Source organism: Zonotrichia albicollis, chromosome 3, assembly GCF_047830755.1.
Source record: "Zonotrichia albicollis isolate bZonAlb1 chromosome 3, bZonAlb1.hap1, whole genome shotgun sequence".
NCBI lineage: Eukaryota > Metazoa > Chordata > Aves > Passeriformes > Passerellidae > Zonotrichia > Zonotrichia albicollis.
The window spans coordinates 77,182,056-77,197,612 of NC_133821.1; the positions used below are offsets into that span (position 1 = coordinate 77,182,056).

Sequence of the window (15,557 nt, forward strand, 5' to 3'; positions counted from 1 at the left end):
AAACATTCCACTGAAAGGGAATTAATCAACTACCTGAAACACAGCATTATTCACCTGATTTTTTCATATTCCAAACATGCACAAAGTTTGGAAAAAACCCTTGGAAGATTTTTTTCTACTTTTCAGAGAACAGTGGCTATGTGGAGGCTATATCTACTTCCTCTAAAGTGCCTGCCAGCCCAGCAGCTGCTATTTGGAATGTTAACACTAAAATAAAGGAGGATAAAGAAAATACTAAAAACTGGCTAAATGATTGCTGTCAGTTAGATGCTTTTGGCTGGTTTTGGTGTCTTCAAACATGGGAAACATGAGCTGCCTCACAGAAGATATATTTATGTACTTCTACATCAGTTCTTTTGGTGGAGAATCTCCAAATCTGAATAGCTGACGACTGATATAAAAGATGTGTTAAGCTATCTGAACAATGGACTTTGATTTGAAAGAGGCTTTTTTATAGTTGTCATATTTGGAACTAAAATAATTTATTTTAAAGTCCTCATAAATATATTTAAGAACATTATGGTGGTTTGGGTATAAATGATATTGTACCACTTCAATAATTCCTAGAAACTTAATATATTTAAATCTTTTTAGTTTTTGATGGTACATCTGTGAAGCACTACAGGATCAGAAGGATGGATGAAAGCTTTTTCCTAACCAGAAGGAAAACTTTTAAAACTTTGAATGAGTTGGTTGACTATTACAGCAAGAACCGTGATGGCCTCTGCGTGTTGCTCAGACAGCCATGCCTAAAGGTAAGGCGTGGATGCTACACTGTGCAAACTAGTTTTTGTGAACTAACTCATTAGATATCTGTCAGAAAGTGCTGACACCATATCTGCTTCCACCATTTCAGAATGTTAATGATCTGCTTGTTTTCAGGAAGTTCTGGCTAGTGTTACAGTTTCATTCTTACGTTTGACAAATTAATAATAAAGTACCATGCCATTTTGAAAAAAATCATCAAGTGTTTGGGGGGGGGAGGAATACGCCAATCATGATTTATGAATACCTTTTTATAAATACATATGGAAATGAAATCTTCAACTTCATAACTCTAGCTGTCCATATGTAATTACTGAGGCAAAACCACAAGGTTCTGGCAACCAACACGTCATAGTTCAAAAAGCTTGCTAGAGGGATGATTTCTAATGTTTGCTTTTCATGGGAGGACTTCTTTAGCGTATTTCTAATTTCTAACAAAGAGCACCCAGTATGAGGGTTGTATTTTATGTTCTTGGGTCACTTTATTGCATGTGTATACTCGAAGAAAACATTATTTATATCTGTTCCAACTTTACATGAAATAGTTAACAATGATTTGTATATGTTGTTGACGTGTATTATTTATTTTCTTTTACAAGATACAAACTCCTGCTACTTTTGATTTATCTTACCAAACTGTTGATCAGTGGGAGATAGACCGACGATCTCTGAAATTAGTGAAGAAATTAGGATCTGGTCAGTTTGGTGAAGTATGGGAAGGACTGTGGAATAACACCACCCCTGTGGCAATCAAAACATTAAAACCAGGTATGTGAATTATTATTATATCTTAAATGCTAATGAGCTATTAGCAAGAGTACTCCTTTACTTTTTAAATGCTGCCTATCTGTAAGAGCCTATCTGTATATATGCATTCATTCCTAAAATCCACACACCTAGACATGAAGATTAGTAAAGCTCTAGGTCTAGATACTCTTTGGTATTTTGAATGAGAATTTTATACACTTTTCTGTTTCTAGATGAGCTGAATTAATTCAACATCTGTATCAAATGAAAAGGCAACCACAACAAGAGTTGTACCTCTTTTTTACAGTATTGTTTGTGTGGAAATGAGTCACTGTAGATTGAATAATCTGTAGGTGAAGTAATTGATTTGCAAGCACTTTGTCATCTGTAGGGTTTTTCTAGGGATTTGGTGCTATACTACAGTGATTTCTTCTGTCGTATAGAATATTTACTATGCTAAGTTTGTACTTAAGGAGTGCTTTAATCCTAGTATTGCTTTTAATTTTTAAAAGTTTTAGATACACAACATTTATACTCACTATTTGCATGCAATATAAGATTGTGACTAATACAGTTTTTAGCATTTTTCTTAATTATGTTTCATTAACTTCAAGTAATTTGTGCATTCTCAATTGACAACATAAAATATCTGCCAGCAGATGGCAAGAACCACATAGATAAGAGAGGCAGCTTGGATGATATACATGTTTTTAAAAAAGAGATAACAGCATGAGCTGTGGTTAATTGAAAAAGCTTGTGTTGGGCACTAATGTGCCTGATTCAGGAAGCAGAACAGATTCAGACCTTTGATTCAATACAACATCAATATGCTTGAGCACTGCTTGAGTGGTCTACCGAACAGGGAGGAATTTAAGCATATGTTTCAAGGCTCTCTTGTATCAGGATATCTTTTGTAGTTTGGGACATGCAAACTGAAAGAAAATAAGCCCTCTTCTTTTTTTTTTTTTTTTTCTGCTTAGCTGAAAATATGAAATCTATTCACATTGAAGACCTTCTACAATTTATATGAAAGACAATACTTTTTTCAGTGAACAGGTGCATCTCCCTAGTGACTCAGCAAACAGAAACCAGCTTGAAATCTCTTTTTCACTGGAATAAACATAAGACTTGCTGCAGACTTGTTATCACGTATAGACTAGCGCAGTATAGTGGAAGAAACTCCTTCAACTGTGGTTCTTTTTGTAGTATCATAGTTCACCTGGGAAAAAGGGCTCGATTAATCAATAATTTTCTATCTCCGTTTTTTCTACTCTAGTCTGACTCTTGCTAAGGTCGACAGCAGTAGTTTCACTGATTGCATGCTGGGTTGTATTGAGTCAGTGCAGACAGAAGCCCCACCTGGATGCAGAGCTTGGATAGCAGAGAGTTTGTGACCTAACACTGTGATAAGGAAGCTGAATGTCACACATAGTGCTGCTCAGAATGAAGACTTTGATTCCCAAAGCTGTCTTGATTAATTATGTAGTTAATGTTGAATCTCTTATCACTGTACTTTGTGAATGATCTCATTCTACAAAAACAGTTCAAACAGTCATAAATATAAGCAATTAACCTTGTAGTATCACTTCTTCAGGGAATTATCCTCTTCTATAAGTTGTTTTTCACTATATAGTGAAAGGCATTTGGAGTCTCTTACAGTAATCAGCACATTGGTTTTCCGTAGCTTGTTCTCATTGTTACTCATGAGGAATAACACTTCACTAATTAAAGACAAACCACAATACCCTCACCCTCATCTGAGTAACAAATGTTTATCTTGGTACTAATAAAATTTCAGCAAAGGGTAGGGTTGGTAATTTCATTCACCATAACATAAAGTTGACAAATGAATGAAAAATATAATACTTAATGAGTAATCAAGAAATAAATAGTGTTGATCACTGAAGCTTCCAATATTCACATAAGCAATGTTTCAGGCTTCAAGTGTAACACACTATAAAATACACCTCTCCTGTAGATTGGCTCAAAGATCTAAATCTCTTGTCTTTACACTGGGGCGAGAGGGAGTGTATTTTAAACTACAGACTTTTCACTAAGCTGTTTTACAGTGTAGACTCTCTGGACATGCAAGTCATCAGAAAAACAGAGAAGTGTGTTAAACTCAAAGTGATCTGACAAATATAAGGGGCTGAGGTGGAAAGAGTTCTGCTAAAAAGGCTTTATCACCAGAGAAATTGTGAAATGGAACAATGCTCTTATTACCAAGCAGGAGCAGGTTGATCAAGGGCAATCACTTGGTGAACAATAGATAAGAGTATAATGCAATCAGAATGTCATAGATTTATAGGTCTTAAGGCCAGAAAGGATTTCTGTAACTTTGGGGTTATCTGTTGAGCATTATTTTGCACTGTATATCTGTTCTAGACCATATATTTTTGGAATACTTTACTGCTACATGCCATTATACATCATCCCTCTGCTGGGATTAGCATTTATATTTAATCAAAACACAGCTTGTTCTTGACTACACAATAATGAGAAGTCCTCTAGTCCTAAGATGAAGGAACTGTAAGAATCTGCACCTAATTTCACATTTGAATTTTCCTGATGTCTTCTTTTTAACCCTTGTTATGTCTTCTTGTAATAAAATAAAAGCCTATTTGAATGTATTAGTTATTCTTTCCATTCTTGTTTAACCAATTTTCAATTGTCTTTAGAAAGGCTAAATATATATTGTTATATATATATAAAGGCTAAATGTAAATATTGTTATATAGTGTCCTTCTCATTTCTCAAACAATTTTTTTTCTGGACTTAAACTAATCTCTAGCTATTGCTACTAAAAGGCTTAAAATCAATGATGCCAATGGCATCCTGGCCTGAATCAGCAATAGTGTGGTCAGGGAGACCAGGGTGGAGACCATTGTCCCTCTCTGCTCAGTGCTGGCGAGGTTACACCTCAAATCCTATGTCCAGAAAAAGAATTCTCCACAACAAAAGCAAAACATCATAATCACAAAACCAAAGTAAACAATTTGCACGCAATCCACCCCTTGTCCCTCCAGCACAATTACAACAACTGAAAATATCTGAGATCATTCCGCTCTTTGCTCTCAAATATCATTGTCAATGTCTTGCCCATTACCTCTCTTTATTCCTTTTACAATCTGTTGATCAGTGTGACTGTATACAGAAAGCAGCAGTAATGTGATGCTTTCATTCAGATAATTCTCTTATTTGTCCACTGGTTCACTTGTCTCTGCTTTGGAGACATCTGTGACATTTTACCAGCCATAGCCGTGAATGTGTGAATGAAAAAACAAAATGTAAGAACATCTTTGCCTCTGACTTTTGAACTGTTGACCCATAGTTTTCAAAGAGGTGCAGGGATCAGTAGATGGGAAAACAGTCTAGAAACCAGCAGTTGCTATTTCTGGTTTTGGCTCTGCACAGCACTATCTTGATGCAGGTCCCTGAACATGTCATTTCACATTTCTGTTTTTATTTCTTCACTGAGACACTGGATTTTTCTATTTAAGTGGAAATCATTGCAGCAGGGATTTGCACTTTGTCCTATGTTGAGTGTGATGGATTTTCTAGAACCTATTGTCTGGGCTAGCTTGCTTCTCCAGCTGTCAGCAAGTGAAGCAGACATCTATCATCACCAATTAATTGTATCTGATAAAGTTCCTTATGCCTGTTGAAGCTGACGCATACATTTGTCATTATCACATTGTAAAGCATCTCCCAAGCTTCTCTCTGCATGGAAACTGTCCAAGCATGATTTTCTTTTTTCAGGAGGTTTTTCCAAAATAATGTCTGGGTTGGTACTGTCAGTGGAGTTTTTCATAACATTTTAATTTCTCTAATTTTTCATCTCTTTAATACATATGCAGTGTAAAAAGCTTCGTACTCAGGGGAGTACCCCAGTTTCCCTGAAAACAAAAGAGATTTTTTTATTCCATTTAATTCAGTATGTGGCCTTACACTGATCTGTAAGTTTACTTCTGTTTGGTGACAAAGCTACTTGAGAAAATCCAGAAACATATATTATCCATCTGTTAATATGAAAAGGCTATTTTAGTTTCTTGCGTTGCCAAATTCTTAGTTTTAAAACTTTATTTCTTTATTACTCATAAAATTCTTCAGAAGATCATAGTTATATGCTTAATGCAGTCTCCACATAAATTAATTTTCTATAAACTTTACTTAGAGGGCTAGGTTCTTCTGAAGAAGAAGGGTACTTTGAAGCAATTTGGGAAGGTTTATTGAAAAGTTGCAAACAAAGGGTCTTGGGATGGGTTTATCAAATATTTAAGGGCCATTTACATTTAGGCAGGTAGAATCTGGAAAATAACTAACCTCCTTCTCTAACTCATTTCCAGGTTATCAGGGTTTATCTTAGAATGTGAAGCTTCCTCAGATCTAGAACAAAATATTTTCAAAGATAAGTTAATCAGAACTGATATAACTGTTTTAAGTAGGCTTAAGTTAGTGGTGCTTCCTGGCAAAGCAGCACAACATAGAACATCTCAAAGGAAGAGATTCTAACATTTTGTTCTGGAGAATGGCTTTGACATTTAGAAAAACATTTTTCATTCAAAAATCAGATTATCAAGACCATATTTTCTTCAGGTCCTAATGAATTTACTCCCAAACTGGTATCTTAGACAATAGAAACCTCCACTTGTTTCAATAAAGGCTTATGTTAACCGATTGCTTTATGACCAAGTCGTTTCTAATTACAGTAACCTGTTCTTTATCTTGTGTTTACCACTAACAGGTGAAAATGTGTATTTCATTAAAAACATACATATTTAACTACAAGTTAAACCCCCCTCAGTTATTTCAAACTCCATTTGGCATGTGTTTCCTGCCTCAAAGGGATGTACTGTAAATTCTTTGCCACTATTGTGACAGGCTTTATCCAACTAATTTGTAACAAGCATGTTTGGTTTCTTTTAGAGGCAGTTTTTAATTTGCTTATTCAGTTGCTGAAACATAATCTTAGGCAGAGCACTCATAAAGACACTTTTAACTTTTTTTCATTTGGCATCCAATCTTCTTATGAAGTACAATATAAGATCTACAGGGCTGTGGGGGATTGGGGCACTGTCTGCTACTTGTGCTGTTTAAAGATATAAACTAAGTAAAACTGAAGGTTACATATGCTCTGTAAAACATGCGGGAAATACTTATTGATCTTTTTCTGGTTTGTTATCATTATTGTCACTGTTATTTGCTTTTACAGTGTAGAAAAAGATTTGCAGCTATTCAGCTAATGGAAAACTTCCTTCTTGATCAATTTATTGAAAGTTGTCATATCTGAAAAACATGTTGCTTGGTTTCAGTTTATTGGGAGAAGTTTATAGCATGATTAAATTGAGAAATTCCTTGTAGGCAAACTTTGATGGTGGGAACAAATCAGACTGTCAAATTCTATGGTGTGAAGAAATCCTGTATAATGATCCATAGAGGGTCCATGATTTGGTAGACCCTAAGTGAGCAAGTAGTTCATCGTTTTTAGGATCAACTTGTCAAATCTTGGCACTGATGCTAAATCATAATTCACACTGATGCATTTGCTTCTGGAGGCAGAATGCTTCTCACCATGCAGCTGTAGATTTTTGGTTGATTTTTATGACAAAGCATATATCTTGAAACAAGTAAGCAAATGGGGTAAAATTTTAAATAAATATCAGAGTGAGTCCAAACCCTATAAAGACAACCTTATCAATTATTTTTTTAAAACTAGAATTGGTGGAAAGTTTGAGTAAATCTGTAAAGATTGTGCTGCTGTAAACAAGAAAAGGATGTAGAGTAATCACAGATATTTTGGGTTTTCTCCCTGTCTCAATCTCTGTTTTATCCAGATCAGGTGTGATCATTTACTCTTTGTGAAGGCCCCCAATTTCCTCTGACAGTGAGTAAAGAAAATGAGTATAGCTTGTACCTGTTGAGGAGATACATTATTGGCTGCTTGCCATTTATTGATGGAAATCCAAATACTTTGACCACTCCTCCTAATGACATCCTATGAAGTCTCACCAAATTGGGCAATATGGGATTGCCAAGGGAAGTATGAGGAAAAGGAAGTGAGGAGTACCTGTTCCTTGCAATGTAATCTTTGCTCTCCCATGTAGCAATGTCCAGTGGCTCTTTTTTCATAAAGTCTATGTCAGAAGCATTTCTGAATCTTTCCTCTTGTATTGATGCGAGGATAAGAAATCACACATCATTCCTATGTTTTGGGAAATAGGCTGGGGCATTTTTCAGGAGGTGGCATTTAAGGTAGATGTTGGGTGAACAGGCTGATTTTCTAGTCCTTTTTGTAGAACAGAGTATCAGCTGGAATTTTATTGCTGAGCCATTTAACATCTTCCAAGAGTTTCACTTAATTTAAACATCCATGTTTGGAACACAATCAAACTCCCAAATGAACCTTATAGATTACCTAATGTTAAAAAAAAACAACCATAAAGACTCTTATTCTTGCACCCTTGACTTCTCAAATTACTTAGTCTGCTTGCTGAGCAAGATGAGTTTGTTTTTAAACACGGCATAGAGCAGAATAAGTTGGATAACTAGATATTTTCCTCTCCAATCTTAACTGCAATATTTTCTTAATTAAAGTATTTTGATTTGGGAGGAAGGAGACATGCGAGTAGTTAAATAATTTCACATTTGCATGTACAAGCGTTTTGAAGGAGATGTTATTCACCAGCTTCCTCAAACACCTGACAATATCTGATCACTACTGGATCATTCATCTAGAAAGCTTTGATTTTTTATTTGTTCATGTTTTCCTAATCAATCCCCTATTCAGGATACATGACCTTTAATTCTACATTTGCTGTGACTTTGGCTTCCTGTGCCACTTCTGACTGCTTCTTTGACATAGTTTCTGCATGAGTTCACTATATATATATATATGAATAGAACTAGAAATGTTATGATCTTATGTAACACTTAAAAAGTTGGCGTCATTTGCTGCTAAGACACTTTGGTATTAAAGGGATTGTAAAATTAATGTTTCATCTGTGCATACATTGGTATTTTTGATAGGGTTGCTATTGCATGATCATTATAAATAGTTATTTGTTTTTGTATATATAAAATGCACACACCATCTCTGCACATGCTAAACTGATTTCAGTGCTTTCAGGCTTTAATTGGTGAAGCTGAAAATATAGTGCAACAAATTTTTATTGCAGCACCAGTTTTCTCTCAGAAATTTTATGTTCATTACCTAGACACTCTCACCTCAGTTTCTTATCCTTTCATTAACCAGTTGTTTGCTTAAAATGTATCCCTTAACATTCTAGCCTTGCTTTTTTTTCCTGTTTGGTGGAGTCCTGGGGGTGTTTGATTTTAGCCTTTATATTTCTGGTGGCTGGGACACATATGTTCTCTGTCCCTACACAACTGGCATATTTCACTCATTAAATGTTTGTTTCAGCTGCACTGTCTGTTTTCTGTGGGAACTGTGAAGATTTGAGATGTTAATGTTCTTTCAAAACCAGAAAACAATATCAGTTACTCCCTTAAGATTGCTGGTAGAAAGCCCTTTAATAACCTCGGTTTTGTTATGTGCCGTTGTTTCAGGTTCAATGGATCCAAAAGACTTTCTGAGGGAAGCACAAATAATGAAGAACTTGAGACATCCAAAGCTTATACAGCTTTATGCTGTCTGCACTTTGGAGGACCCAATTTATATTATTACCGAGCTGATGAGATTTGGAAGTCTTCTAGAATACCTTAAAAGTAAGTAAATGACTCTAAACTCATTTTAAGAGTGCTGCAGTTTAGTAAATACACTAACATAAAAGATAGAAGTACAACATCCTAGTTTAATGTAAAAGCTGCATTATTTGTCATGTGTGGGGGTGAGAAAAGCAGAAAGGTTTATGAATTTTTGACAACCAAAATATTTTAAAAGTAGGAAAGAATTGCATCCACAGTCTGATTCTTGCCTTATAATAATGGCTCATATTTTTTCATCCAGTTCTAGGAGTAGATGGGAACATACACAAAGGAATAAAAATATAAGTATCCAGAAGGATAGGTCATCATATTTGACATGAAATAGAAGCACTTCCACAAAATGTACTTAACAGCTTTGAAAACTATTACTAGTCAGGGATAGCTTTTCACTACAAATTTGTCCCTTGCCTATCTCATCAGGGCTTTTATCTCAGTAGCACTTCGAAGTGCTCTTTTGAAGGCAAATAATAATTAAAAATAAAATTGTACAGCCTGGAACAGACTAGCATAATGATTGCACTTTTAAGTTCACTCCTGTTATTGGGAAATTCTTGATTCTAGTGTTGCTACCCATTTTCAGTTTAGCAGATGTCTGTGAGATGCTAAATGTCTTTAAAGCTGTAATGATTTCTTGAAGACAAAATGTTTGCCACGGTTGTCATACTGAATTTCTTCTCTGTTTGCAGCCAATAAAGCAAAGCCCTGTGTAATACCACAGACAGCATTTACCATGACACATGCCTTGCCCCATCTTCTCTGTGGAACCATTTTTAAATGAGGGTCTGTCCATGCACAATTACAGCTAAAGAAATCTCTGACACAGAGACAGCCCTTCCAGGAGCTGCCCACAACGGGTCTGCCATGACCTTGGGCCAGATCATCCACAGTTTTGTAGGCATTTGCTGGCCAGAGGTAGCAAGGCACAAATTTCCTTCAAATCCTCATCTTTGGTGCCTTTGTGTGTAGATTGCAGCTTATCTGATTGAAAGAGCCTGGCACATCAGGAAATGATTGGCGTGCATGGAAACATTTATTGCACTGGAGAAATAGCTCTGAGAAAGGCAGGATGAGTCACAGCTGTTGCAGATGTGAAAATTGGCCTGTTAGTGTGCATAGAGTAAACATGTCCAGAGCACTTCAGTGCTGCAGCCTCTGTGTGGATCAGCTGCCAGCATGAGCACAGCACTTTGCTCCTGGCCTAAGTGCCCGCTCCTGTAGCTCTTCATCAGAGGCTGTGGAAAGTCAGCTGGTTTCCATGCAGCCACCAAGATATCCATAAAAATGCCCAGTTGAAACCCAGTCTAGTGGTATCCCTCCCTGTCTGATGGCCGATGCACAGGGAGGTGCACAGAACTAAGAGGTGGAGGCAGAGATCCAAGGGTTTTGATAGGTATTGTGGTCAGAGAAAAGTCATTGCTGTCAGTGTGACAAATAAGGAAAGAGATTTGAAGCTCATATAGAGCTCTGTGGCTGGAAGTGATCTGTATCAGCTGGAGTGCACAGTTCCTGCTAAGTTTTCTTGTGATTCAGCCTCTGCAGGAAACAGGAAAACATTTTCAGAAGGCTTCTGTCTCTGTGTGCACTATGGGTAAATAAAGCAAACTAGAGTGGAGGAAAGTCCAGAGATATTCTTTGTTCCTATTCCCCTCCTAGAACTATATGGTATGCTTTTCCAGCTTTAAAAGTCCCTAATATTTTATTCACAGTTACTATCACATTTCCCCATAATGACAGCTACTTAATAATGATGGACATGGGAATTCCCTGTGCACACTGTAAATGTACTTTGGGAGAGTTCTTGATGAGCACTGCTATGCAGAGTTATTGAGCTGCCACCAGTATGAGAAAAATGCACCTGAAAACTTTTCTTTGTTATTGGAAGTGAATGAGATTGTCATAAATGTATGACTGCTTTTATCAATTCTGATGGGCCTAGGGCTTGTTCTGGCAGGTATGCAGTCTTGAAATTCAGTGAATTATTGTGGAGGCAATGCCCTCACTGGAGAAAGTGCTGCTTATTTATTTTTCTCTTTTTTATTGTCAGATATCTGTCAATGAGAATATTTTCCTGTCTTTTCTATATGAGCGATTATGATAGATTGCTTAGAACGGGGTGCAGACCCCAAGACTTCTTTAATATTTTCTCTAATAAATTTTTCATATGAGGTTGAGGGTTTTGTCAAAAAATATTAGTAAAAAAGGACATGGAGGTGCTACATTTTCTTGATCAGTTAAAGAATAATCCATGGGATTATTTATAAATTTATAAATTCAGCAGTAGTGCCTGATTTTGAATGTGAAAGTTATATAAACATATCTATATCTATATCTATAGCTAGCTGACTAGATATAAACTTAGAGTAGCCTTCCACTACCTAATGGGAGCCTATAAGAGAGCTGGAGAGGGACTTTTTACATAGCCAGGTAGTGACAGGACAAGGGGGAATGGCTTTAAATGGAAACGTGGTAGGTTTACATTAGTGGGATGAAAAAGTTCCATCAAATAAAATGCCAGAACTGGAGAAGGCTATTTAAAACACTACTAAGACTACTATCACTGTAAATCAATTAAAAATAATTGAGAGAAAACAGCCAGCTACAAAAGTTTTATTCCTCTAACACAGAGGCAGTAAGTAAAAGTCGCCAAGCTGATGACAGAGAGCTGCCAATAAGCCTAGCAGCAAGGATTTAGTTTTTCGATATCAAGGCTCTGAAACAAAGTTGAAATTGTTTAGAGTGTGAGAGGCTACAGAGGTAGAAAGCCATGCTTCAGTGCTGCAGCATTTGGGATTGTGTGAATTGGTCCTTGAATGTAATACTGATTTGGCTTACAATCAATTACCTCCTGGTTTAAATTCTTTGCATTGAGAAGGTTGGTTAACTGTTCCCAAAATGCCACAAATTTGGACTCTAATGTGTTATACCACAATGAATTTTTTTTTTGTTTCCTACCCGTTTTAAAATTTTTGGCTGCAGTTTTTAATGGCCTGAGACTCCTTAATTTGTAGAGGCAAGTTGCTCATCTCAAAGTTCTTCTACTACATTGTTTGAACAATGATCTTCAATTGCCAAATCTCAGTTTCTGGAATTTGGTGGTGGGAATGACATGCACATTGCTTCAAAAAGCTCTACTGGAGAAGAAGGCAGCTTGCAATCATCTCAAGAAGTCCTACTCCTGAGTAGCAACAACAGAGATAACAGCATGAAGCAGTCAAGTGGACTGGAAAGTGAAAATTAGTTATGCTTGACAGCAGATGGTATTTTTCCTAGTCAGAATCATTGGAGAACAGGGAACAAGGACAATTTTGTGATTTTCCATCTTTAGTCAGCTCTAGCTACAACCACGGGGTACAGACATAAACTCTTACTCACGGTTCAGAACAGTTTTATGAACCCTTAATATCAGAAAGGTGCATACTATGTTACTATCAGTAGATAAAAGATTTTCTTTTCGGACTGCATCAGCAGCTCCTTCCTGGCCTTGATTATCTCCTGCGTGTAGTATCTACTGTTTTAGAGAAGACGGGACAAGCATTATTACTCAGTTATTAGGAAATAAGTAATGCCATTCAGAAATCCCTGTCATTTGGGGGGGCTGTTACTTTATTCTATTGCATGATTTGGTTTCTTTGTGTTGACTTTTTTGAACCAGGCAGGTTTTCAGTTATTTATGTCTGAAATCAGCATCTTGTTGATGTTCTTACGTTGTTCTTGTCATCTCCTTTTTAAACAGAAGATGGAGGCTCTCAAATCTCCCTGACACATCAAATAGACATGGCTGCTCAGGTGGCTTCTGGGATGGCATACCTTGAATCTCAGAACTATATCCATCGGGATCTGGCAGCCAGGAATGTTCTTGTTGGTGAGCACAATGTTTACAAAGTGGCAGACTTCGGACTTGCAAGAGTTTTTAAGGTAAGTTGTGAGAGGCTTAATTCTTTTTACTTTTAACTTTTAACTCTGGAGAACAAGGTGGAAGAGGCCAACTAAAGAATGAATTGATGGGTTAAGACAAAGGCAAGCCGAGGGAGAAAATGACCTATGACATGTTCACTTGTATCTTCTACCTGCATTATCCCATGTGAGGTCAGAAGTTGTCCTGTGCCTTTGCGTCAGTCTGAAGAATCTTGGTGTCTGCTTCCCTCCCAGCCACCCAGGAAGGATCCTGGCAATACCCAGATTTATCCACAGTGTTTGCAACATGGAGAGGACTGATGGAAAGATTGTACACCTGGGCCTGTAAGGGAAGGCATATAAAAATGTATTGACGTATATTCTCTCCTTGTTCACTTCCCCTCTGCCTCCATGGTGCTTGTGATCACAGTTAGTAATCATAAAAGGACCTTATTCCTCTCCACAGCTAACAGCAACATTTGTAAAGTGAGCTCTCAGAGCTTTAAGTCTGATGCAAATTCTTTGCCACTGCACTGTTTTGGTTTTTTTCTCTAGTCCTTGAAGGCAGAGAATGCCAAGGGTCACCAGCCAAAGTATCCCTTTGGAAGAGCTATGGTTTAGAAATGAGATTTCCTACCTCTGAAAATTATTTAATCAGTGTTGGAAAGATTTATTTTGCTGTATTTTATGGATTTCAATATGAAATCCATAATTTCTGAGGCTGTGCTTGGATTTTATTATTTATTTATATTCTGGCACTGAGAAGGAAAAACAGAGAAAAAGGTCTTCTACATCTCATTTTGTTTTTCCATTCCAACAGCAGAAATTGAAGTTTATAACAGAATTTGATTTTTTACATACTGAAATATAGAATAATGGCTTAAAAAAGGCATCAGGGGACATTGAAAATTCTTTTAATTTAATTTTCATTGTTCTAAATATGCGTAAGTTTGTATTACAAGTTCTTTAACATAAAAAATATATCTTTTTAAATGAACAATGCTCATAATGCATATGTTTCTTATTTCTAAAGATTAGTGTTATGGTCAAGATACCAGCTGTATAAGTATAGAGATATAAGTCAATAACAACCAGTATTTTCAAAACCATTGAGCATTGCAGCTGGGAAATATGCATTCTATATTTAAACAATCAAAAAAGCAAAATCTGGTACATGTACATCTGGATTTACATGTGAAAAACTTGACTGAGGCTTTAGGTGTGACTTATGTATACTAAATTATGTGTAGGAATTAAAGAGAGAAGAAATGTTCACAAAATTTAGATGTCCTTGTGATAAACCTTTAAGGACATGGTTCTACAAACTGGCAACTCAACAGTTTTTTTGTTTCTTTCACCTACACTTTACATTAATTAGCTCAGGGGAAACAAATATGTTAATTTGGATCAGTCAGAGTTTATTCTTTCTTCCCCAAAAGAAGCTTAAGCCACTGTTATCAAAGTCAATGACCCTTCAACATCACAATAAATCACAGAAGAAATCTTCTGAAGTTCATTAGCTCTTGCTCTTGCCTTCTCTCTTTACTCTAGACCAGACGTGGAGACATTTGGTCTCTAGTGTCAGCAGGATGCTTACACTGCCACTCCTGACACTTTTGATAGTTTGCATGCCAGGTCCAGAATTCACAGCAGCAAGTCATAATTAATCAGGAGCCACTCCAATGGTGTGTGCTTGCTTGAAATGATAAATGCCTTAGAAAAGCCTCTGATGAAGCCTCTGCACTTTTTAACTGCAAAGCTGAATCCAATGGTAGACTTCAGAAAATGGGTACTTACCTAAAAAACAAGAGTTTGGTTAAAAGATAAGATTAAGCACGTACTGAGCTTAGTCAGATGCTTAAGTGGTTTGCTGAAGCAGGTCTGAAACCAGGCTTGTTTTGTTTTACCCATGATAGGTAGAAAATGAAAAAATATATGAAGCTAGGGCTGAAACAAAACTCCCAGTGAAATGGACAGCCCCGGAGGCAATCCGCTACAACAGATTCAGCATTAAATCAGATGTCTGGTCCTTTGGGATACTTCTGTTTGAAATAATCACCTATGGGCAGATGCCTTATCATGGTAAGTACTTTAACCTAAAGAAATGATGTCCAATTTTTTTCTTTATTTCAGAATAACACAAAAAAAGAAGGTTGAATGCCTGTACTATGGGCATGTTAAAGGGTTAAAATCTTAAAGAGAGGAACACGGTTGTTGAGATGAGGTCCATTTAGTGGGGCAGACCTTCTGGCTTCCCTAGGCCTCCTGGCAGCTTTGCAAAAGCTGTGGTCAGCACACATTCAAGCTTCCTCTTGATGGAATCAATCTGCACTGCAGAGGCACCTAATCCAGCTGGCTATTTTCCTTCATCATCAGATCAAAGATGCCAATTCTTGGAATGTGAAAAAGGGAAGAAATAAAGGAAG

At 36.7% G+C, this 15,557-nt stretch overlaps 1 protein-coding gene across 1 annotated transcript in view; it reads left to right on the forward strand.

Annotated features, from left to right (window-relative positions):
- FRK (fyn related Src family tyrosine kinase) overlaps positions 1 to 15,557 on the forward strand; it is a 48,466-nt gene that overhangs the window by 29,045 nt on the left and 3,864 nt on the right. Inside the window, exons 3-7 of the mRNA XM_005490690.4 lie at positions 595 to 755; positions 1,365 to 1,533; positions 9,079 to 9,237; positions 12,971 to 13,152; positions 15,048 to 15,213. Of these exons, the coding sequence (XP_005490747.2) occupies positions 595 to 755; positions 1,365 to 1,533; positions 9,079 to 9,237; positions 12,971 to 13,152; positions 15,048 to 15,213 (837 nt within the window). The remainder of the gene's footprint in view (positions 1 to 594; positions 756 to 1,364; positions 1,534 to 9,078; positions 9,238 to 12,970; positions 13,153 to 15,047; positions 15,214 to 15,557) is intronic.